The sequence below is a fragment of the Nuphar pumila genome, chromosome 2 (assembly GCF_984573655.1).
Source record: "Nuphar pumila chromosome 2, dmNupPumi1.hap1.1, whole genome shotgun sequence".
NCBI classification, from domain to species: Eukaryota; Viridiplantae; Streptophyta; class Magnoliopsida; order Nymphaeales; family Nymphaeaceae; genus Nuphar; species Nuphar pumila.
Window position 1 is genome coordinate 97,547,355 of NC_143250.1, and position 24,673 is coordinate 97,572,027.

Here is a 24,673-nt window from a genome sequence, read left to right on the forward strand (position 1 = left end):
AGTTAGGTGGGTGGGTGGGTGGGTGTGGCGGCGGACAGGGCTGTCAATGGATCGGGTTTGTACCGGATATCTGAACCGAACCGAAACCGAATTCTCAGGTATGAGCATGAAAAGTGCGGACCCGAATAATATTCGGGTAGACCAAACCCGCCCCAAGTTTGGGCTATGATTTTTGCCGGGTACCTTATCGGACTCGGCTTTTGTTGCCCAGTACTCGAGTATTTTATATGTATTTTCGGTAAAAATAAATTTATGAAATTATGCAGGTCCAGGTTTGGGATTTTATTTTTGTGACTCAGCAAAACCCGAACCGGTCATTGATTATATGGTCTGTCAACCCGGACCTAGCCCTGACCCGACCCATTGACAGACTTAGCCACGGATACCATTGTCCACAGCTTGGTCTCCATGGAATTCTCGAAAAGAGGGTTCCCACAAACAAACACTAATCTTGTTTTCGAGGGAAATTATCAGGCAGGAAGAATCTCACAATATTTTGACGAATTTGGTTTGTTAGGAAAATCTGGAAAAAATATCCACTTAAGAATATATAAGATAGCAAGTTATAAGAAAGTTCAAATAAAATATTGAGGTGTATAAAAATATCAGAAGAATTGTTTGCATAAAAAACGGACTTTTTTTAAATGGATGCCATATTTTAAAATATGACATTGTTTTTTTTATGACGAGGAACCCTTATCGAAGCTAGGGAAAACCCTGAGTGGGGATCCCAGCCTTACGTGGCCCACCTCTGAAAGTTTACAGACATACCTGTGCTCCAGTGGGGTTTGATCTGGGGTCTTCAAATCAATAGCTTCATTGTTTTATACCCACCTTGATTATCAAAAAAGAAAATCTCATATATTTCATTTTTTGGCATAATTTTTTGTCTTACCTTGTTCTTAAATTTTTTCTTTTAACATTTTTTATTAGATTAAAAACGAATTAAACTTAATACGTTATTTGCCAGATTTTTTGTGCACCTTTTTCTGTTGTTTATTTTAATGCAAGACGTTTTAAATCATGTCTTCAATTTAACGATTATTTTGATGTTTCACGTACTACTACTAGTGTTCTATAGACCACAGTACGGATGGGAGACGAGCCGGGTCATACGTCACCACTTTTGTAATTTGGATCTACTTTCAGGTCTTGATCTGACTTGAGTATATTAGGATACTGCATTTGGATCCGGTCTCTGTATCTCTAATGCTCAGATAAAGCCTATTAGTTTCTAAGCAGAGGATCTAAAACGGGTCAGGTTAAACTTGATCCAATCAGGTTCTGATGATAAATGCTTGACTGATCTCACACTCGGATCTGACAAGGCCTAACTTATATGTTTTGAATTGGATCTCGATTTAAATATCTACTATTTGGATCCAGTAATATAGATTGGATCCTGTTAATGAGAGAATAGCAAGTTCCCATGCAACTAATTCTGAATTAGTACAACTAATTAGGTAAACTGTAATAATTAACAAATAACAAGTTCCCATGCAACTAATTAGGTAAATAATAATAGTTATTCAAGTTACTATGTAATAGTTAATTTTTAAAAAAATTATATTATTTAAAAAATTAATAGATAACTCGGGCCCATCGAACCAGCCCGGTAGCCCGCAGGCCGGCCCGAGCCTGGCCCGCATATATAACGGGCCGGGTTTCGGCCGGGCGGCTGGGTTACTCATCCCTATTTTCTAGTGATCTCCGAACGTAATTGTCAAAGAGGAGTCTTTTGCGCTTGATCTGCTACTAGGCCCTATTGAAATTAGACGTTGCAAGCGGTGGAGACTGATCTGGAAGACATGGTTCCGTCAAATTCCGGTCATCCTTAATAATCTTGTCCATAAAATCTTGGTTGATGTATACGTGATTCTACGTATGCATCGTAGAGACCTCTCATTCCCTCTGAACAACGTTCACTCATCGGTGGTTCCTTCTTATCCAGAGGATCCTGGTTGAGCTTGGCTTTGTTGTTTGTTGCTAGCTGGCTGTAGTTTCTTTTTCTTTTGCTTTTGTTTTTCTATATTTTAGTTTTGTTTTTCTATTTTGTTCGGTTCATGGGTTCAACATTTTGTTGATCTTCATGAGTGATAATGTTGATCCTCTTTCGGCTCAATTCACTTCTACCTTTTAAAGGGAATGGTATTTATAACTCTCAGAGTCTCAGCTTGGATGAGATCTACTGATTTATTTTCCTTATGCTCTATATCCAATTACATTATTTAATCCTCAAATTTTATGACAAAACTACTTGGAAACCAATGAATATCCACCATGAAGTGTGGAATGGATTGCATTTTGCAGTTATCAATGTCACTCCCAGGTTTTAGAGGAAATGGTGATCTAATTCCACCTTCAAAGCATAATTGACAATTACAGTTGAACAAGCTTGAAATATGACTAGAAGCAAGAATCCTTGCAAAATTCAGATCACTAGAGCAAGGATAATTCCACATAGAAGTCTTATTAAAGTCAAATACAAGAAGCACAGCTCTGTATATATTGATGGAAAGGAGGATGTTTGCCAGCATTTCTTCTACTTCTTGCTCAAGACGGCTTCCCGCATCACGTTCACAGGTGCTGCATCAACCAATGGCAGATCATTGTTAAGGCTTTTTGCATAAACAAGTGCACGCAACGAAAAAATTACAGTTTGTTTCTTAGAACATAACAATAATGAAACTGAACAAAGCTATGGCTGTATTGAGATTACCGGGGGCGCCATCGGTGTAGAGTTCATACTGTCCCTTTGCCTGTCTAAGGAACATCTCCACACCACTAACAGCAATACATCCCGACTCCTTTGCGTCAACCAAGAGTTTGGTATCTATGGGTGTGTAAATTGCATCAAACACCAGTGCATAGTGCTTCATAGCATGCTGCAACAGGCACAAATATATAGTCTTGTAAGTTATTTTTTGCATGGTTAAAAGCGAGTATAATCATTAAAAAGGAAACAACTTAAGTTGATAAAAGTTAGATGTAGGCACATGTTGGTGTTAATGCCAAAAATTTCAGTTCATACAGTTGCGATAAAACTAAACAGGACTTGGTAATTAGCAACCAGAGATATCAAATGAAAATGAATCAGAAAAACTGTGTTCCCATGTATTAGAAGAGAAGGCAAACCTTGGGCATAAGCGACACACCAGTCTTTGGTTGCATCCCGACGGAAGTAGTGTTTGCGAGGATCATTCCTTCTTCAGGATGGAAGTGTTCCAACTCAGACAGAGTAATTACCTGACCTCCAACTGCCTCAGCAAGCGCTTTTGATCGTTCTAGTTGTAAGAATTAACAATGGTTACAATTCAGGTTAATCCTCTGACATAGGAAATATGTCTAACAGAATGGCAGACTAAACATCAATTGAAGTTTTAATTTATCCAATCAATAAATAATGCATGAATTCAAACCAGTTATGATTAATGCAAAAAGTTTTGAGTCCATAAGCATGTTACTGAAGTTGGCAATGAAGAAAAGGTATTGGTCATAACCTTATCAAATTCGAATAGAATACAACATAATTTGGTAAGAAAAATACTGACACGTATGAATAAGCTCGCATAAATGACGATTCATATCAAAATTCTAACAAAATTTGCATGGTCCAAGAGCATCAATACCATAAGTGCGGTTCGCAACCACCACCCTGGCTCCCTTTTCTCTGGCACCATAAGCAAGTGATTTTCCTGCTCCTCCAGCTCCAATGACAACAAATAGTTTCCCAGCAAGGGGTGACCCACCAGGAACATTGCCCTGAATATTTGCAGCTGATACATGACAGCAAACACATAGCTTATCAGGCAATGTAGGTGATATTTTTTAGATATCACCTCAAAAAGTTCAAAATGCAAACCTCTTAGTGCATCTTCAATGGCAGAGATGGCGCCAATATAATCAGTGTTGTATCCGAGCAGTTTCCCATCACGTCTAATAATTGCATTTACAGCTCCAATAGCCTATGCAGAAAACAAAGAAATGCAAATGAGACTGCAGCGACTACTGTATCTTCAAATTTTGATGTTCAGTAAAATAGTTGGTCACTTGCACTTATAGAAGAAGAGTATCTTAAATGAGCTCACGAATGTAGAACTATATATCAATTACCTTGGCAACAGGGTCCACTTCATCACAGCATTCAACCATAATCTCCTTGTGAGGGATTGTGCAACTGTATTTTAGACCAAGTTTTGTAAGATCGATCTGACATGGAAACACCTAGATGTAAATCATATGTTTTTTTTGTAAAATGAAAACTCTGGACTGGACCTGAACCCAGCAAAATCTGGCGATGAGTATATGTCGACGAAATGGGGAAGGTCATCCACCAAGTAATGCACATAGACTGCATCAAGCCCAACAGAACTGAATGCTTTGTTGTATAGAACTGGCCCTTTGCTGTGATAGACAGGCTTTCCTATGAGCCCAAATATCTGGGTCTCTCTCCCAACCTGCCTAAAGTTGTACACATCCAACATATCTTTTATTGTTGGTTGCCCATTATCTGATTCCTTTCCAGCTTCAAGAGCTGCATAAGTGAGGTATCCACCAAACTTTGAGGGGAGCACTCTGGAGATCACACCCCTATCTCCCAGTGCCAGTCCTATGATTGGAACCTGGAGAATGCACTTTGTCATTGTTATTGTTATCCAAAAGTGATTGTTTACACCATTTCTTATTATTATCAAAAAATGCTATTGTATATACTATGCCCACAAAAGAAAAATCAAAGACATTGGGTTCAACAAAACAATTCTGAAGAAATATATATTATCCAATTATAGATTTCTTCCACTTACAATTCTTAATACCAAATCAAAAGGTACAGATAATATAATAGTTGAATTTGATATTTTCTTCTGCTCAACATCTAACAGTAAACAAATATTTAGGAAGCATATTTTGCACAAGTGGAGAAAAACTGAGCTCTGATGTCATTTATCTCAATAAGTAAATAAAGAAATCTGTAGTTTAAAAGGCTGGTTCAAGTTCAAAAGGTTTTCTATTCAGTTTGTTCTGAACAAGTTCTATATCTTTGGCTGGCAAGCTCACAAGAGGAAACTATGTTACTAAATGGACTTAGTCTAATGCAGTTGGCAAAATTCAATGTGAATCAGAAGAATGAAGCACCATATGCAAAGGCATGATTTTGGAAGATCTGTCCAATACAAGAACTAGCATAAGAAAGGTCACAGTGTGCATGAGTGCTCACCTGGCAATGCGCCATTACTCGGAACATGTGCGCCACATCTGTAATATCTTTAGCAGTTGTTACTAGCTTCACTATGTCTGCTCCAGTGGATTGGATTTTTGCAACTATGTTGGACAGATCCTCAACAGAGGGAGTATTTTCAAAGTTATAGAATGATACAATGACCTTTAGCTTGTCTGACCTCTTCCCAGATATGGATTTTATGAAATCATCAGCTACCTGTGAAGAAAAAATCAATCCAATGGGAGAAGTTGAAATAGGATGAAAACAAAAAAAAAAGTATATTTAGATGATTAGATAATCCTTTTTTGAATTATTTCCAATACTTTTTTAATAAGTGAGTTTAACAAACCAGAGGAACAGTTTTACATTCAGAATTTTAGCTCTAGTCATGCTTGTAATCATGTGAAGAACACAACCTTAAGCTCCACATCAACATAATCAGATCCTAGCTCAACAGCCACACGGAGTGCATCCAATCTTTTCTGTTCATCAACTTCAGCTAGACCACCATCCCATTTAGGCCTGGAAAGAAAACAATAAAAAAGCACCAAGATGTTACTTGATAAGTAAAAAAATCTCGTTCTGTAAGCAAAATATCGGTGATATTATATATATATAGGTAAAAAAATCTAGCTTTTCGCAGGAAATAGGGGTATATATAAAAATATAAAATATATATGCTATGAATATAAATAGAAATAATATAAGAAACTCTGCAAAAAAGAGTTTTTATCAGGTTAATATTGTTTCTAAAACGTGATATTTTAGAAACAGGTTATATTCTGAAAATATTGTGTTTTTAGAATAATGTCAGCCTTTGAAAAATATTAAGATATTTTCAAAATATCGGCCATTTATGCGATTATGAGTGATCCTTTAAATAAGGAAATTCTATTTACAGGCCCACCTTTTGCCAACTTTTCAGTAAACTATCAAATCCATACCTGAAGTTAATTTCATGGTTCAAATCCACATAAAATATCATTTTAGCCTTTGGCTTGAAAAGGAGTGTCTTGTCTATATTATAATGAAGTAAGGACAGTTTAGTAATTTTCTTGTACATAACTCAAATTTGACAGATTCAGTGAAAAGTTCAAGTCCTAGAATAACTTTTGAAAACATTGGAGGGGACTCTTTTTGTAGTACCAGGCAAAAGGTGGGGACTCCATGAATGGAGATTTTCCCTTAAGGTATCAAGAAAAGCAAAAGCAAAACAAACTAGCAAATAGCAAGCTCTGTCAAGCCTCAATAGACCATAGATCCAGCAGTCCTACCTGTAGGTAACAATTGTTGGCAACTTCTTATCCCTCAGAAGGACCCCCAAGTCTTGGCGAGGCTGAAAGCTCTTAAGATAGTCCAGCCTGAACTCCACAAGGTCTGCACCGCTGGCCTTGGCCTTATCCTTATCAAGCAGCATCTGATCCACAGATGAAGCCACTAGAGGAACACATAGCAGAGCCATCTCTCACTAAGCTTACCCTCCAAGAGCAGAAGCTGTACCTAAACTGTCTGAGTTAGAGGATTATTATTCCCCACTAGAATGAACACCCACCCATTTATATATACAAGATCCCAACAATATTTTTTTTTTCAAATTTGCTATCTGAAATCTGAACAAATTACTTTGAAACAATAAAAATGTGGTTTGGTAGAAGAAGCACTGAGAAAGTGATCGCATGGCGGCATTGTGGGTTGGCTAACAAAATAAACACAAAAAGAAGGGATGCCCACAAAAGTTGTCATTAATTTTGGGCATTTCACGATCTAACAAGTTGGTGAGATGGTTTGAAGTGGTGCTACTGATCGGCCGTTGGGCATCATGGGAAAGGTAGATGTGGTTGACCAAGCCTGGTTGGTGGCTTGGGCAGTGGAAGGGGAGGTGGGTCAGATTATTTGGTCTCAGCAAGATGGGTCCCATTTGGAAGGGGAGATGGGTCGATCAGATGTCGATCCTAAGAGATTGTATCATTAACTCTCTCTCTCTCTCTCTCTCTCTCTCTCTCTCAGAGACGGGAGGTGGGTCTGCCAATTTGGGCCCAATATGGGTCCCACTTGAAAGGGGAGATGGGTCAATCAAACCTCGATCCTAAGAGAGATGGGTTCCATTAATGCAATATTTGCAGGATCTGTCTCTCTCACGTCAATGCACACTTCAAACATATTACCACCTTACTGGTGGATACAGAAGGCGATGCCTGAAGCCGGGGAAACGAGTGTTAAAAAGTAAGGGTGCCATCGGGTCGGGTTTGGTTTGGACTTAGGTGGAATCCCCGATTTTTAGGGGTGGTATTGGGTCTGGACCTGAGTCTAATCGAACCCACCATAAGAGAAACTATATCTGGACCCGATAAGAACTACATAAACCAGACCCTGATCTACCCAGTAAAACAATATTTTTTATCATTTTTACCTTAAAAATTTGTGGGTCTTAATCGGCACTTGGGTCGGGCCTAGGTTTGGTATAAAATTTCACAAACTATACCCTCCATGTATTAATCGCACCTTCGGTCCAGACCCAGGTCTTAATTGGGTCTTCTTATTTATCACCATACTCGGACCCTATAGGGTTTTGTTCGAGTTAGGTCCGGTAAACCCGATCTATTAAAAAGTAGTGTGAAGAGAAAAACAGGATTCCTTTTAAAAGCGATTGTGCAAGCGTGTGAGAAGTGAAAAAAAAAACTTGAAGAAAATAAGGGAAAACATGAAAAAAACAAGAAGAAAATGAGTGAAAAGTGTGGAGGAAGTAAATGAGAAGCAAAAAAAGAAATGTGAAGGAAAATAAGGGGAAAACAAGTGGGAAGCAAGGAGACAGCATATGAAAAGTAAAGAAGTGCAAAAGTAAATATTAACACGAAAATACAAAAAACAAAGGAGAAAGTGAGAGGAAAGCAATACGAGAGCATTGAAAAACGAAAGAGAAGTGATTTAAAAAGCGAGTGAGAACATGTTTCTCACAAATGGGAAACAAGTTTTCTCCTCTTCCCCCACCCTATAGGAGTGCTTCTAAAATAGTCATAGCCTATGTTTAAAAAATAAAAAATAACTATAATGTATGGCTAATTTGACATGATTCCTTAAAAAATTTATTTTTCGCTATTCTCTTTATATCTAAAATCGCAAATATTGAGTGTTAAAATGATCATTTAGACTTTGGCATGTGTGGAGCTTTTAAGATATGCAAATTTTCTCTTTGACAATCTTTAATATTGGTTTTTTACCCAAAATTTTAAGGATTCACGTGATTTTTTGGCCACCTATGCCGAAAATTTGAAAAGACAATAAAAAAGGAAAGACAAATCAGCATGTTAACTCTCCAAATCGCATTGATCTAATGAGTGGTTTGAGAGAAACATCCTCTGAAAGATAGGCTTTTCAGATGTATCGCGCCATTTAACTTAAAGGTAGATTCACACGATTTTTTTGCAGACCTCATGAAGTCTACATAAAATATATGCAGACATTTTCATTCTTGCATAAAATATATATGGACCTCGTCATCCTCACATAAAATATTTACGAGCCTCATTATCCTCACATAAAATATCGTGTGAATCTACCTTTTAGCTAAATGGTGTGATACATTTAAAAAGTTTATCTTTTGAAGGATGTTTTTTTTCAACCACTCATTAGATCAAAGTGATCTTGATAGCGTTGGAAAGCTAATGTCCTGATCTATATCATTTTTGCTATTTTTCTAAATTTTTAATATAGTTAGCCAGAAAATAGTATAAGACAGAAAAGGCACAATTGCATTTGTTCTCTTGTTTTAGGAACGTGTAAACGAGAACCTTAGAAGGGTTTTCAAGAAAAATCATAAGCATGTGTCTCAGCTTTTCAATGACTCTAATCATGCAAGTTTTTGATGTCGGATCAGAGAGATATAGATATGAGGATAGAGACTATTCTATAAAAAATAGTAATATATTTAAAAAAACATTACATATATTTAAAATGTCTGTGTGTGCAAAAGGTAAAAAAAACTTTTTAACACCCAACATTTGTGATTTTGGACATCAAGAAAAAAAAATTATAAGGCTTTTAAAAAAATGCATCAACGTGTAGTACAATCATTTTTCATTTAAAAAATGAGTCAAAATGAAATCCTGATCAGGTGCAATATAATTGCACAAAAATTATGCATTAAGTACATGATCGCCTTCCATCAAGTCTTGAGCCCACACCTGATGAGCCCTATCCTCAAGATGGAGGGTGATAAAGTGCTTAGTGCACAAATATTTGTACAATCATATTGCATCTTTTCTAATTCAAAATGGGGGCGTTGAACTATATATCTCGTACCGTACAACACCCATAAAAACTGGCAACTAATCCCATTGTGTTCCATCGTACATTCAATCCTAACCAACGTGGTACCCATCCTATTTAAAACGATGGTATCGGTTTTCTAAAAACGTGGTACTTGAGAATACCATCTTGAAAGTATGGCTTTTCATCGTAATACTCATGTGATAAAAACAGGTTTATGATATTTTTATATTATTTAGATTTGTTTTTTATTTTATATTTCTTTTTTTTATTTTTATACATACCAATATTTTTCTAAGAAAAAATAAATCTCTTAGTGCACGTTTGCTTGGCCCCAAATTCTCACAATAAAGAGATTGATTCTGGCTCATGTAAAAGAAATCATGAGAAAATGTTAAAATCACATTAGGAACCACTGTACACAACAAGTTTGCTTTGGTCACAGGTAGGAATGAACAATCACATCTAGAAAAGTAAAAGCTCTTTGTCCACAAGGTCAATCTTGTGACCAACTTTTACAAGATTCAAGGCAAAAAAAAAAAATCATAACTGGCAATCAGAATCACAAATTGCATTTTTCTCATGTTTCACTAACCTTGTGAAAGTGTTGTGATTGTGATTTACAGTCATATTATCTTGAGAAATCCAAGGCAATTGTGATTCGAAATACATTGTCCACTAAGTGATTTCCAGTCACATGATTCAAATCAGATGAGATGGAATCATGTGTGATTTCGGATCTCATGGAATGCAAGCAAATGATTTTGCAAGTTTGTGATTTCCCAAGAACAAGATCGGTGACTTTTTTTTTTTTTTTAAAGGCAAATTGGGGTTAGGCAGGCCCCTACTGGTTATACAACTATACCATTGGGTTTTGAACATGTAACGTCCCAACCAAAGGTGACGTGCACTAGCTGCTCCTACCAGACAAGATTGGTGAAATCGGTTTTGAGTATTCTCAGCCTTAAAAGTCTCACTGAATCGGTTCTAGTAGCATCAGTTGGTCAAGGTGGCTAGCCATTTTCCATTCTTATTATTAAGTCTTTTGTTTTTTCCATCTTAAGACCGTTAGGAAGCCCACAACAGCCAAGGGATAGCCATGGTCAAGGGTCAAGCAGTGACCCAGCCAGAATATATTTAGTGCAGTGCACCAACTTCCATTTATCAGCACCGGCAGACTTGCAGATATGGTGCACCTCGTTTACTCTCACACGTTTGGCCTTAACATTAAACTATTAACAACAAGATTATCCTTTTCTAAATAATGCATAATATTATGCATATTTAAGCTAACAAAATTTGGGGGGACACGGCTCACAAGGGCTCTGACTTGCTGGTGCAAAATTTGTGGATATGGGATGGCCACAGTTCAAAAGCCACAGAGGCATCCCATGTTGCAAGGTCGAAAGATGGACTCCACCACGGTTCGAAACTCATGAGAGACATCCCTTTGTAATCCCAAGTGTGTATGGGATACCTTACCAATGGAAACCCACTAATCTGCGATGGGGGTTCTCCTTGATCTAGCCAAAAAAATAAATAAAGGGGCATTAATTAGGTGTTGCCTGATAAGGGCATAGGGATTAGGGGTGGCAAAATCTGACACGACCCGCCAACCCGCTTCTTAGGCGGGTTCGGGTTTGGCTTAAACGGGTTCGTGTCGTAAACGAGTCAACCCGCCTAACCCGTTTATTAAACGGGTCGGGTTCGTGTTAGGGGTATGCCAACCCAGCTGACCGGTTTAATAAACGGGTTAGGCGGGTGGGTCAACCTGTTTACCCAAACCCGACCCGCCCACCAACCCATTTACCCAACCCTGACCCGCCCGCCAACCCGTTTACTTGAACCCGACCCGCCAACCCATTTACCCGAACCTGGCCCGCCAACCCGACCCGTTTATTAAAGGGGTTAACCGTGTCGTGTCGGGTTACCTGTTTAATAAATGGGTTGGGTTCGTGTTTGCCACAGCCAACCCGTTTAATAAATGGGTCAGGTTCATGTTGAGGTATGCTGACCCGCCAACCCGACCAGATTGCCACCTCTAATAGGGATGCATGTTAAGGTCTAGACCAAGCATTGTAGAATGGTGAATATCAAGGGCATTATCACCCATAGTGACATTTATGAAAATCTCTCCAAAATATTGTGAGAAATTACCCACAAGTTAAAAAGGGGATTTTCTTGTGAGTTTTTTTTAAAAGCGATATTTATGTTTGTATAGTCCATTTATCATGAAATACGTGTGGTTTTTATTTTAAAATATTTTTTATTTATATTTCTTTATAAAAATTATTTTTATGTTTTAAATTTAAAAAATTATACCACGTCGTACCCGCAACCCATCTCGCGTTATTAATTTTACCAGAGCTCTAGCATACGTATATTTGGGCACCTAACTCCTCGACCCTCTCTAGACTGACACGGACCTCCATCTAAGGCTACAAGTACATACCTAAAACAATTTCTAACACTCCACTTGGCAAGAAACATAGATGCCCCAGGGGTTGCTACCTAACACAAAGGAGACCATTGCTGGATGCTACCTAATACAAAAGAGACCAATGCTGGATGCTACTCTTAAATTACATAGTAGAGACGGGGTTTGGATCTACTTGTACTTTGAACTGTGCACAGTCACCGTCTAGATGGTGGCTGTCTTACTCTTATGTTCCTCTCTCATCCAATATTCGGTTGGATGTATTTTGATAATGTTGAATGATAAATGTTCTCTCTCTCTCTCTCTGTGTATGTGCGCGCCGCACCAGAGCGTGTTAGCTATTAATGTATATCCGATAGTGTATGCAGTATCAATGAGTAAGCTGTTGTGATCCAATTTTGACACCATAAATGTGTTTGCATAGTTGACTTGTCAGGATGAACGCTTGGATCATATTTTTCAATAAAATTGTATATTTTAGCCATGAAAATTTAGTGCATTTATGACCAATGGATTTTGAGTCATTGGAACAACTTATAACATGCCAGATACTGATAATTCAAAAGCCGATCACACTAAAGGGAGCATGTCCATCACATGTGTAGAGTTTGATTCATTTATGAAAGTAGACACCCCAATTTTGACCAAATTATTTTTTGAAAAAAAAAAATCTTTGAAAACAAGGGTTTTCGGGTCATTTTCCAGTCAAAATTATGTTCAACTGCATTCTTGCCCTTCAAAACAATATTCTCAAGGGTTTTAAAAGAGATGAATTAAACTAAAGAATCTTAGTTTTCAAATGAGACAGAATAAGGTTGATCTGACCTTGGCCAAAATCCTGTTTTTAGGAGTCCATTTTGGAATTGCATCGGGTGTCACACCTGCACCCACATCGCGTCTGTGCGGGCATCACCTGGTTAGTCTGAGTCTGAGTCCCTGTGACATAGATTGTAACTCACTGTAGAAATTGCAATTTTGCATAACATAAAATTAAGTGAAGATGAATAGAAATTTTCTTATTTTAAAAAACTAAGTAAAGGTTGAAAAAATCATTGTGCAAGAGTCGTGTAGAATGGAAATTTGTGCGGGTTTTAGTTGATATTGTATTTTGTAACTAATTTTTTTCCAGCATATCTAGTACTGAAGCTTTGAGATAGATGATCTAATTTACGCTAGTTCACACTATGATTTTTTTGTTTTGTGTTTTATTTTTTATTAATTGTTGTCATTTTTGATAGAGTAACTCTTATTTATCATTCTCTTTGGTATGATGCCAATATTGTAGAATCATGTAACTTGCTGAAATTTCCTTTTGTTTCAGAGTTGTATGGCCTTTCATCTTTTGTGGATACGTGGATTCAGAAGGCAGGAAGTTTGGAAGAGGTATGTTAGATATGTTAAGTTATATGTATAATTTCATATATATATATATATATATATATATATATATATATATATATATATATATATATATATATATATATATATATATATAATAAAGTAATTATGTTGCCCACCAAAAGCATTTTGGTCATTTTGTAATTTTTATAGAAAAGTAAGAAATTGAGGATTTATTAGGGATGGCAATGGACCGGGGAGAAACAGGGCCCCGCCGGCGGGGATGGAGGCGGGGATGGACTTACGCTTCCCCTCGCCCCATCCCCGTCCTTGATCCTCGCCCTTCCCCATCCTCAACCCTTCTTTAGAGATGGCAGTGGACCAAGGGGAAACGGGGGTCGTCCCACCTCACCCCATTTAGATCGGGGATGAAGGACATGAAATGAGGATAGAGGGTAGGATTTTGAGATGGGGCAGGGGTGGAGACCTTGTCCCCCACCCCCGCCAGTGCCATCGCTAGGATTTATCATAAAGAATTCAACAATATGCTAGTTTTGAGTTAATATCAAAACACAAACTCTAGTTCTAATTTAATTTTTAAAGAAAATATAATTTACATTACTAAAAAATAACCATAATATTTCAAATAATTTTTTCAAAAATATATAAATACTTTTTTAAAGATAGAGAACTAAAAAATAGTCATATATAAGGATTTTAGAATACATATCAAAGCCCATATCATGTAGCTCTATTTAACTTTGAAAGATTATAAGAGAGAGAAAGAGAAAGATGTAGACAACACAACCTCTTGGGCACCGCAATCACCACGATCAAGTGATGATCACACTTCAAAGGTCCAAAAATACCCTAGATGATACCTTGTAATGAAACAAGGAATCTTGACACACCTCACTCAAGAGGCACAAATCACACCCACAAATCGTCCAAAGCACAAAAACCACCAAGGGCTAATGAAGAACACAATCATAAAGTACACATGCACAAGTCCATTATGGGACAATCAAAAAAGCACTAAGTCTTACATAAGTACAAGAGTACATACAATATCAAAAGAGAGAACACTTAAAACTAATGAATTTATTCATCAAAGAGCTTCAAAGAAGCTTACAAATATAAGGGGCCTTAAGCCCTTATTTATAGACAATAAGAGACCAAGAGGTAGATACTAGGAGGCTTTCAACAATCATATTTGTAATCATTAGTACTCTCAACGACTATAAGAAGTCATTTAACAAGAATGAGCTTACATAATAATTGTGTACGTGTTCATTCAAAGTATATTTGGCTTGCTGGTCTATTTACAGGTTCCCAAGTATTAAAGAGTCGTTAAGCAAATGATTAAACAAAAATATTGAAGACTCTGTACATCCTTCAATGGAAGGAAGTAATGAAGAAACATGATGGAGACTATGAAGACTTTTAAAGTCATGGATTTTTTTGTATTTGCAAACTTACGGTTACATCACCGTAAGTTTGAGGGGGGGTGTTAAGTTATATATATATAAGTATAATTAATAATATAATTTAGGTTACCCACCAAGAGCATTTTAGTCATTTTATACATGCTAGAAAACAAGTTTTTCTTTATTCTTCTTTTAATTTTTTTTATTTTATCTCATTATGTAAGGGAATTCTTGTTAAATGCCTTCTTATAGTTATTGTGAGTACTCTGTGACCATTGGGAGCCTCCCAACGCCTATTTGGAGGCTCCCTCTTGGTCTCTTTTTGTCTATAAATAAGGGCTTAAGGCCTCTTGTATACAATAAGCTTCTGTGAAGGCCCTTGATGAATAAATTCATCATTTTTAAGTGTTGTCTCTCTTTTGATATTGTATACATCCTTGTGCTTGTGCAAGCCTTACCAGAGTTGCCAATAGAGAAAGTAGGAGAGAGAAGCAATTTGGGAAGCAAAAATCAAGGTACTTTCAAAATTTTAGGAAGTGGAAAGCGCATGACGACTTAAAAGCAAAATAGGAATCATCTCGAAAGCGATGTAGGAAGCGAAAAATAAAAAAAAATAAAAATAAAAACAAAAAAATTGAAAAAAGGAGATGCGAGCTTCCCCTAAATGGGAAGCACATTTTCCAATTTTTTGGCACTTTCCAATACATTTCGGAAGCACCACATTTTGTGCTTCCCCATGCCCTATGGCGCTTCCTGTAACCCTAAGCCTTCGTGCTTTTTGGATTGTCCCATAGTGGACTTGTGCATGTGTACTTTGTGATAGCGTTCTTCATAAGCCCTTAGTGGTTTTTGTGCTTTGGACGATTTGTGGGTGTGATTTGTGTCTCTTGAGTGAGGTGTGTCAAAACTGCTTGTTTTGTTACAAGATACTATTCATCGGTAGGGCATTATGTTGATTGGCATCTTTAAGCCATTTTATTTATTGTATAGTTATTATTATCCTATTAGAATTATGTCTGCAGAAATTTGAGATCTCTTGGATGATTTGTTTTTCTCAAGAAAAATATTATGAAATCTCATAAAATTTAGAAGGAAAATAATTTGGGTAAAACTGGAATTTTTAAGAATTGAAACTTTGGACGTACTGCAAAACATCATTATAATTTAGGGAGAAATTCAGACTGCTAATGCACTGTATTCTCAGATTAAGTTTTGCTTCATAAAGGTTTTTGGAATTTTAAAAAATTAAACTTCATAGGTACAGCAAAATACCATGATAATTACATGAGAAATTCAGATTGCTAATGCCAGGAAATTTTGTGTTGGTTTTGCTTGATAAAGGTTTTAGATATTCTCAGGAAAACATTGAGAGATTAAAAATTATCGACTGTAATACTTTTATTGGTGTGTGGAATCATGTTGATGATTCTGATAATATTGTCAAGAGAAGTAAAAGAAAGGCAACATTTACCATGCCAAAAAACGGTTGAAGTGTAGCATGATCACACATTTGATGAAAAGGTTCTAGTTGGTAAGTACAATAAAAGAAACTTAAGTGCAACAACCTAAAGGGCTGTTTTGATTTCCCAGGACTTTTTTCTCCTTGGAGAAATTTGTCTTTGTCCAAGAGCCAAATTTATCCACTACTTGTTTACCCTGGTAAAATTTTGATATGTTGGCTGAATGTAAAGTAGAAGAAATATTTTTGAAAAAGCAGTCTCTGGAAAAAAAAGTCCAACCTTCTGAGATCAGGTCTCTCCCCCCCCCCCCCCCCCCCTCTCTCTCTCTACAGAGGAAAACATGTGGTTTTTTAACAGATTCATCTAGGGAAGTTTTCCCTGTGTTTGCTAAGTTTAGGAGAAAAGCATTGGTCCCACGTGATCTTAAGAAAGTTTCTTCAAGGTTAACATCGTTAGTGCCATATCTATCCAGTTGACATGGATGCACATATAATAAGAAATGTTTTTGCCAACTGTTCATACGTGGGAAATATGTTTTATTAAAATTTAAATACACCATAAAATTGCTAATCTACTATAAAAGATCTTGGTGAAATCATCTTGACATGTTGCAATCATCTCTCTTTGAATTGGATTTAAAAGAATTCCTTCTCAATCATGGACTATGAGAATATTGCTTTTGATTTATGAATCTTAATATGCATGTTTGACATCTGAAAACTTACCTAGCACGAGCTTGGTAGCTCTCATCAAGATTTAGTGTTAGATAATCCAAAGGGGATGCTGCTGGATGCACCTCATCAACCTTTCAGCATTTAGCTTTACTTGACCGAACGAGGTATCCATATTGTATATAAAAGGACAATTATTCAGCTTAGTTGTTCACCTCTATAAATTTATATATTTTGATAAGTTGAGGATTTTAGCCCAGGAAGCAAAATATATCTTCACCTATAATTCTGTTTTGGGGGTAAGCGCAACTTGTTTCAAGGATCTGACAGTCGAAGTCTGAATATAATTTTGCTCTATTTATTTTTTCAAGGGAGTCTGGCTGTCACCGGCTTACTTTTTCAATAGGCCAGTGCGATGCTATTTCTTCAATAGGCCAGTGAGACTGGCTTTGTAGTTTTTTTTTTCCTTTTTTTCCTCTTGAGAAAAGGTTTTGTTGAAGCAATGGGTGGTTTTATGATCGAGATTCTACTGAGAGTTGGTCTTCTGGCAGAAACTTATGGGATTTGTATTCTGTGTTCTTTGGAGGTTCAGTCAAAACTACAAGACTCGAAAACTCTTTTGTTAATGAACTGGTAGAATTTCACCGTTTTAAGTTTTTAACTGAGGGACATGGGGTTTGAAGCCCACCGGAAGCTATTCCACAGCTAATATCTGGAACTTAGAATGGTAGCATTAGCATCCTAATACAACCGGTGCTCCCATCTAGGTCCATAATTAAAATAGCCACACGAAACACTCCCAGATCCATTCGCAAGAGTGTCCCAAGACTATCATAAACCTACCTTGACCTGAACCAAAAAAGAGTTGCACGCATCAGCTTTACCCAGCCTAATTCAAGGGCAAGCCAATGACAAGTTGCAAGGTTTCCTGAACTCAACAGACCGAATGAGCAACTAAAGGCCCATCCCAACCCAGTCCATGGTGAATAAGAAACTTAAAATTTTGATTGAGAAAACAAATGCTTCTTGAGAGTTGGGCAGGAAATTGATTGTGCATATGGCAGTGTTTCAACTGACTGTGACCCCAGAAAAGAAAGAAGATAACTAAAAACCAAAAAACATTTACTGAAGCCCTGCTTTCCTCATGATGTATCAAACGCTTCTAAACGGGGTTGAAGTTCAAATGGATAAAATTGACCATCCTTCACACAAGAAACAGAAACTTTCCAATAAGCACATTCTAGCTCAATCACTTCGATCAAACTGATAAATGAATATAGTGGTAAGAGTTTTCTATCCCAAGTGTATCCCAGTCATCTTATAAAAGTGTGTTCACCAAGTAATACCCATTGCGCAGAGCAAAGCTTGTCAACTGGCAATTCTGATGCAGGAAATGAGATACTTCTCGTACAATCTTTTAGCTTAAAAGAGAAAAGCGAGCAATACAAGAAAACAAATACTGTTGTGGACCAAAATGCTAGATTTCTTCAAGTTCTGCCAGCAGAGTTTCTTATTGTCATTCCAACAGTTTCCTTCTACATTGTTAGTTACAACACAGCTATTTCTAACACTGAATGTGAATCCTTTCCAAGCGAAATTATAGCTAGTACTCAACAAAAATCAGTTACTCGTAAATTTGCCAATTGTTATGACCATTAAACTAAATATACCAGGTTAGGTATCGAAAAATCTGGAAGCACATATGCTGCTTGTTTGATAATGTAGGCAAACTCTACCAAACGTCTGCTTTAAGCTTAGCTAAATGACCATCTTACCGCTAGATCCAAAAGCCTAATTAATAGTTGTAGGGAACCCATTCAACATACTGCTGCTAAATTTTGTAATGGAAGGAACTGGGCCAAAGAAACCCTACATAGATGCCAGATGCCCTTGGACTATCCCCCCCAAAAAATAAAAATATTGAACAGTTCACATTTGCTTTGGAACAGCCTTGATCCTTTAAAAGAGATTTCCCTGTAATAGGGTCATCCACTCTACATAGTTTAATAAAATGCTGGCTGACAATGACATGGATGCCTAAACATGAATCTCAGATAGATAAAACATCTAAAGTAAAACAGAGTAATAATGGAGCCCACAGGGAGACAATCATGAGTGCATAAACCTCACATCTAAACATCACTAGCAGTCTAGCACGCCACGCCGAGTCAAATCAGTCTCCACGTACAAAATAGTTACTGCCCATTAAAAGAAAATTTGCTAACTAGCCTTCTATCCAAAATTATGCTAATTCTGACTGCCACCCAGAAAAAACCAGCATTACCCCCCAACTAAATCTAGCTACTTGGGAGATTCCTTGAATCATGGAAACCAAGAAAACAAACACTAACAAAACCAAATGGAGAATGGAAAAACAGAAACCAATCTGGATTATCACACAGAATAGAGATAAATAGGGCCTTCTGGAATAAGATGAAAGAGTTTACCTCCAGTGCCTTGAAGGGTACCAACCAATCTGATGGAATCCTTAGCTCTTCAACAAAGACATCATCCTTATAATCTGCATTATCATGGTTGCTGGCTTGGAGGCAAAATTGGCGAGAGGGAAGGACCTTCCTTTTGAGGTGGTGGTGTTGTAGGGTTGTCCCCACAAGGGGAAATCTTAGGGAGAGTGCCACAGTACAAGGTGGTGTTCTTGGTGCACCACCCAAGTGAGACAGAAGATCAGAATTGGTCAGCACAAGGAAGTAACCTGCCATTATTGGTGGATTCCTCTCCCTTTGATACCGGTATGTATATTTTATGCCTGGGAGAGGAATCACCCTTGCCTAATGCATCTCAACCGTCCATGAGGGTCTACTGTTGATGGGTCGGGTCTGTCCTGGTCACCTAGCTCCGAGCTTTCTTATTGGGACCTTTGAATTGGATCAGATAATCTGGTGATGTTATGGGTAGGGATGTAAACAGGTTGGACTCAGGCTCAGATCTAGGCATTACTGAACATGACTTTATTGGATCTGGCTTAATCAGATTCAGATACAGTGGGAAAAAGTTATGCCGAACCCGATACCAATTAGCTAATCAGATATAATTTATGTGTAATCGGGATTCAAATTCAGTTTGGACTCAAATTAGGATTTGGATGCAAATATGCATACCAAATCCAAATGTGGTTATTAATCAGATCCAATTTTCTATACCAAAGATGTATGATCTAAATCTGATCCATTGACATCCCCAGTTGTGTGTGAAATAGGAGATGGGAAACAAACCAAAAAACAAATTGAGAAGCGTTTAGCAAGAAAAAACTTGCCTAATATGAGAAACATGTATCCCATAAAAGAAAAACGTTTAAAAAATGTTGTGATTTTGAGACACGTACCTAGGATCACACTAGGTCAGATCTAATATTGATATGATTAGGAATAAAAAGCAGCAAATAACTTCAAGGCAAAAAAATTTATATGGTTCAACAAAACCGCCTACATCCATGAAAAAAGTACCTAGCTTTTATTAATATAATCAATCACCAATATAAGAAAGAATAAATAAAGTCACAAATCATATCACTCATTAAAAGGAAGCTAGCCCATAACTTCATCTCACTCGTTCACTTCTCTCAAAATCTAAGAGAAATACCAAACCCTGGGTTTACTAAAAAGAAAGAGAGATAACCTCTCTTTTCTCCCTTCAAGCCAAGAAGAAGTTTTCTAAAAAGATAGCACACATTCTATTTATAATTCTAGAGTACCACCGAGGTGGTATCCCATGTGGTAAGGGGACCTGTGCCAAGCTGAACCACATGGGGGGTTAAGAGACATTTGGTAGAGGTTTGCCCAAACCCAGCTAGACTTTAAAAAAAAATCTCAAGTTAGAGTTCTTATCCGTCAACAGACCAGGTATGGTTCATATTTTCCATATAATATGGGATTCTAAACGATTTAAAAAAGAGACTTTATATGACAAGGTAAATCTTAATCTAATAGAGAGCCACAATCACAAGAAACAAAAGATTGACACATGTTTCTCATGTGTTTCAAAAATAGTTTCTTGGGAAACACATTTCCCATCATCCGGTAGCCCTGGCCCTAAACCAAGAATAGCTTAATGGACACGAACTTGAACATAAAAGCTTGACTGAAAGGAATCTCAGTCATTAAAACCTAGTTTGAGAGGCAGTTGGCTTTTGCATTGTAACAACAAACGTTTCATCTCCTTTGTCACACGAAAAAGAGGGTACCCTTCCCTATTTATGACAAAAGGGAATGGAAATAAAGATTTTGGGACTACCAACTATAAAGAATTTTTATAACTTGGGATTTGACATCGATTACTTTATGAAACACCAGTAATATTTAAGGGAATGACATTATTAGCCATGACAAAACAGGCAAAGTGTCAAAATTAATTTCCACCAGAGGGCCCTTACAGAATTGGACGATTAAATCCCGATTCACTTCAAATCAGGCTCTGAATCAGAGGTTGAATCGGTCCTTATTCTAACAGTTTTAATATTTTTAAGTTTAAATGTTGTTTAAACTAACGAAAAAGTGAAAGAGGCCAATTCAGCTTCAATCGGTTTGAGTCTGAATAGCTGATTCTGATGTCCAAAACCGATATTCGACATCTAAAACAATGGGCTTTAGAGCCGGGTTGATACAAAATTAGCAGTCATGATTGTTTACGGCTCTGCAACCGGCATGGGTCTAAACATCAAACACTAAGCCAAAATTTTCCACTCACCACCATTGTGTTGTCCACAAAACAAACAAGTCAGTTGATTTCGGTCTAACTGATCTTTTCTGGATAACCAGAGAAAAGCACCACGCTCATGAGCTCAAGCAGGAAAAAAAAAATCCCCTCGTTAGCCAGAAAGTACTCTCAGCTTCAGCCTCGCAGCAAGGGACACACCCAATATGTTTTGAACTCATGACATCCTTTCAACTTGGTGACAGTTTGCAAGGCACCTCTTGCAAGACCATAGATCTTTGTATCACAAGGCCTACATGTCACACGCTTGCTAGGGCCCCCAGCTTAAGATTAGCGCACTTTGCTCGGGCCCGAATGCACCTACACAATACAGGCTTGCTCGGTTCCTAAGACAGATCAGAAGCACTGCACTGCTCGTCTAAAGCTGAAAGCATGTGTTGTATTTCTATATATACATGCAGATGTATATAAGCATTATTCATATTCATCATATACAAACAACACTGAAAACAACATATGTTCATGCCTATGCATAAGATATGCGTACCTATACGGCAGGACTGTCAGAAATTTACAAATACCTTGCCTTGTATAGGAACCAACAAATGAAATCGCCAACTGATGCAAAACTGGGATCTGGAATAAGATAAAGTACCATCTCCCTCCGATACTCGAAACTAAACCAGCAACCAAAACCACCTCTACAGAAGCACAAGGGCACCAGTCTCGTAGCCGTGCTAAGCTTGAGAGCATGAAGGAGTATGGCAGCCTTGTAGCTGCACTAACTTGAGCACATGTAAGTGGGATACTACACTAACAGCTCTTAGCATCAGAACTAGACCGTGTCTTCGTAGAAGCTGGTTCACCAGACACTTCACCACCCTTCAGATTTTGAGATTTTGGCTTCATATTCTGCACTTCCTCGCGAGTGTGGATCAAAATCTTCCGAACCATCGCACAGAACTCCCTGTTTTTCAACATGTTTACATTGTTTAACGGACACAAATAGCAAGAAAATTTACATCTATAAAAAAAAGAAAAATTGCACATCACTCACTAGATCAAACCATTTGATAGATTTCAATTTTTTTACCTCCAACAGAGTAGAAAGAAATATAGCAAGCAGCATCTTATTCCAAGACGCCAAACAAAGTCATTTATTTGCTTGAGACTCCTGAAAATCTAGCAAAGATACAGGGAAAAGAAAAGAGAGCACAAACTTACGGCCAAGGATCATCTCCAACCAGCATCATGTCCCCTTCATTATCAGTATATACAACCTGCCACCCTTTGGTTGGATTGACCAAATCCCCATTAAAGTCAAACATATGATCAAGTTCCAAGACAAGCTCCTTGTAACCATCAAACTTAGTGAGATCAACCGATCTCCCAAGAGCACTACCCTGCTTGTGAACCTGCAGAAAAAAACAGAAAACACATTAAATAAGACACCAGGAGATTAATCATTCAAAATCATGATAATAGAAGTTGAACAGTCAAAATGTAACAGGAATGACAAGCAAAGGAAGGCATACCCATGGCTCTAATTCAAAATTCTCTTGAGAATTTTACCTTGGTACAACTTCTAGTTAAAGTGCCTGGAGTTCGGGAAGGCATCTCCTTGGAAGCTCTATTGCTGCAAGGCTTCTCCATCTCACAGCCAGCACCCAAAATGTCCACTGACTGTTTTGTTTCTAACCGTTTTGAAACCTGGCCAGAATCTAAACCAGCTAGATGCATTACTGATGAAGGCTGTATTCTAGTTTCCTGGTTCTCACTAAGGTTTTCATTAAAGGTACCAATACAATGGGGCACGAGTTCTGTCCCTCCCACATTCTCAAACATATCTCTAGAGCCCACCAATGTTTGGCCAAAAAGCTTCAGTATACTGGACTCAACAGGTAGTGTGGCTGAATCTTCCTTGGGAATTCCCACCTTCACCTGATCAAGCCCTTTACCACTCCATTCAGGAGTGGAGCCAGAATATTGATAATGTGAAGACGACAATATAGGTAGGCACCATTTCCCCTGATCACTGGTTGAGTTAATATCTCTCTTAATAGAAGAGACCTCACCTGAACACACGGGCCTCTTCAAACTTGAATCACCTGAACACTGGGGGAATGACCTCAACCATGGGTTAGAAGTAGAACCAGCAAGTTCCAAAATATTTGCAGGAAATGGATGATAAGATTCACCAGCAAAGGTTCCGAAGGTGTTAGGATCATGACCCAAAGGAACCCAGTTATCTAAACCAATTATTGTATGGCTTTCATCAATATCATACTTTTCTGCTCCCAAAGACCATGGAACCAACTTCGGTGTTGCATCACGTGCATTATTGTCCATGAAACACCGGCCCAAGGTCATAATTTCTTGACCTTGCAAGGCTGTTTGACATCCATCAGCCTGAGACACTCCTAAAATATCGCAAAGGGTAAACAAAAATATTAAGGCCCATTCCCTTCAGAAACGTGTACATCTTAGTAACTTGCAATACATGAAAAAGAATCAATACCATAAAGAACTAACAAAAATCAATGCCAACAACAGTATCACATCAACTAAATATCATATTAATATCATTAATGCCACACATGCAAAATCATTATAATCTACAAAAAAATGAAAAACCACAGAACTATGAATATTTGTATGAAGCACATGGAACCAACTATAATCCTATTAATATTTGGCTACTAAAAGAGCTTTAGATTACACACATATGAACAGCTAACTCCGCAAATACAACTATTCAATATTCAATAACAAACATGTTTATTCACCATCCTTACCAAAGGCAGAAAGATTAGGAGCTGATGATACTACATTCAATCGAGGCCTCTTGGGCCGTGGTATCGACACAAGATTCAATGCAGCAGAAGCAACAGAAGGCTCAATCTTCCAAGGTGAAACCCTGTCAGGGAGAGGAGCAATGGCAGATGTTTCATCCCATTCAACCTGTGTCAAAGAAGACGAAAAAGCCTTATCATCATAGTTGATCATAAATGCAACAAGTAAAAAAAAGATCTATTTGAAAAAGATATAGTGGCGAACAGTTGTACTTTTCAAAGACCCTAGGGACGAAAATGCAGATAATCAGGGAAGGATATATATATGTATATATATATATATAGAGAGAGAGAGAGAGAGAACCTTGAGACATCGCCATTTTGATCCAG

At 37.6% G+C, this 24,673-nt stretch overlaps 2 protein-coding genes across 2 annotated transcripts; both read right to left on the minus strand.

The window, feature by feature from the left end:
• Window positions 1-2,433: 2,433 nt before the first annotated feature.
• LOC149846310 (bifunctional 3-dehydroquinate dehydratase/shikimate dehydrogenase, chloroplastic-like) lies at window positions 2,434-6,683 on the minus strand. Its single transcript, XM_089990898.1, has 10 exons — window positions 6,496-6,683; window positions 5,638-5,743; window positions 5,219-5,437; window positions 4,276-4,622; window positions 4,114-4,177; window positions 3,863-3,965; window positions 3,630-3,776; window positions 3,136-3,284; window positions 2,720-2,885; window positions 2,434-2,586 (listed from the first exon to the last, which is right to left on the minus strand). Exons 1-10 carry the CDS (start codon window positions 6,681-6,683, stop codon window positions 2,543-2,545), a joined length of 1,533 nt encoding a protein of 510 aa, XP_089847024.1. The 3' UTR covers window positions 2,434-2,542.
• Window positions 6,684-22,304: 15,621 nt separating this feature from the next.
• Window positions 22,305-24,497, minus strand: LOC149846311 (auxin response factor 2A-like). The gene is made up of 4 exons (XM_089990910.1): window positions 24,287-24,497; window positions 23,064-23,911; window positions 22,716-22,906; window positions 22,305-22,458 (listed from the first exon to the last, which is right to left on the minus strand). Exons 1-4 carry the CDS (start codon window positions 24,495-24,497, stop codon window positions 22,305-22,307), a joined length of 1,404 nt encoding a protein of 467 aa, XP_089847036.1.
• Between the last annotated feature and the right edge of the window lie 176 nt (window positions 24,498-24,673).

Coding starts and splice junctions, on each gene's coding strand:
- LOC149846310 (XM_089990898.1), bottom strand. CDS start 6,683: ATGGCTCTGCTATGTGTTCCTCTAGTGGCTTCATCTGTGGATCAGATG. Junction 4,178..4,275: donor CCAGATTTTGCTGGGTTCAG/GTCCAGTCCAGA, acceptor TCTAAAATACAG/TTGCACAATCCCTCACAAGG. Junction 3,777..3,862: donor CATTGAAGATGCACTAAGAG/GTTTGCATTTTG, acceptor GTCATGTATCAG/CTGCAAATATTCAGGGCAAT.
- LOC149846311 (XM_089990910.1), bottom strand. CDS start 24,497: ATGATCAACTATGATGATAAGGCTTTTTCGTCTTCTTTGACACAGGTT. Junction 23,912..24,286: donor TCCTAATCTTTCTGCCTTTG/GTAAGGATGGTG, acceptor GCGATATTTTAG/GAGTGTCTCAGGCTGATGGA. Junction 22,907..23,063: donor TAACTAGAAGTTGTACCAAG/GTAAAATTCTCA, acceptor TTTTTTCTGCAG/GTTCACAAGCAGGGTAGTGC.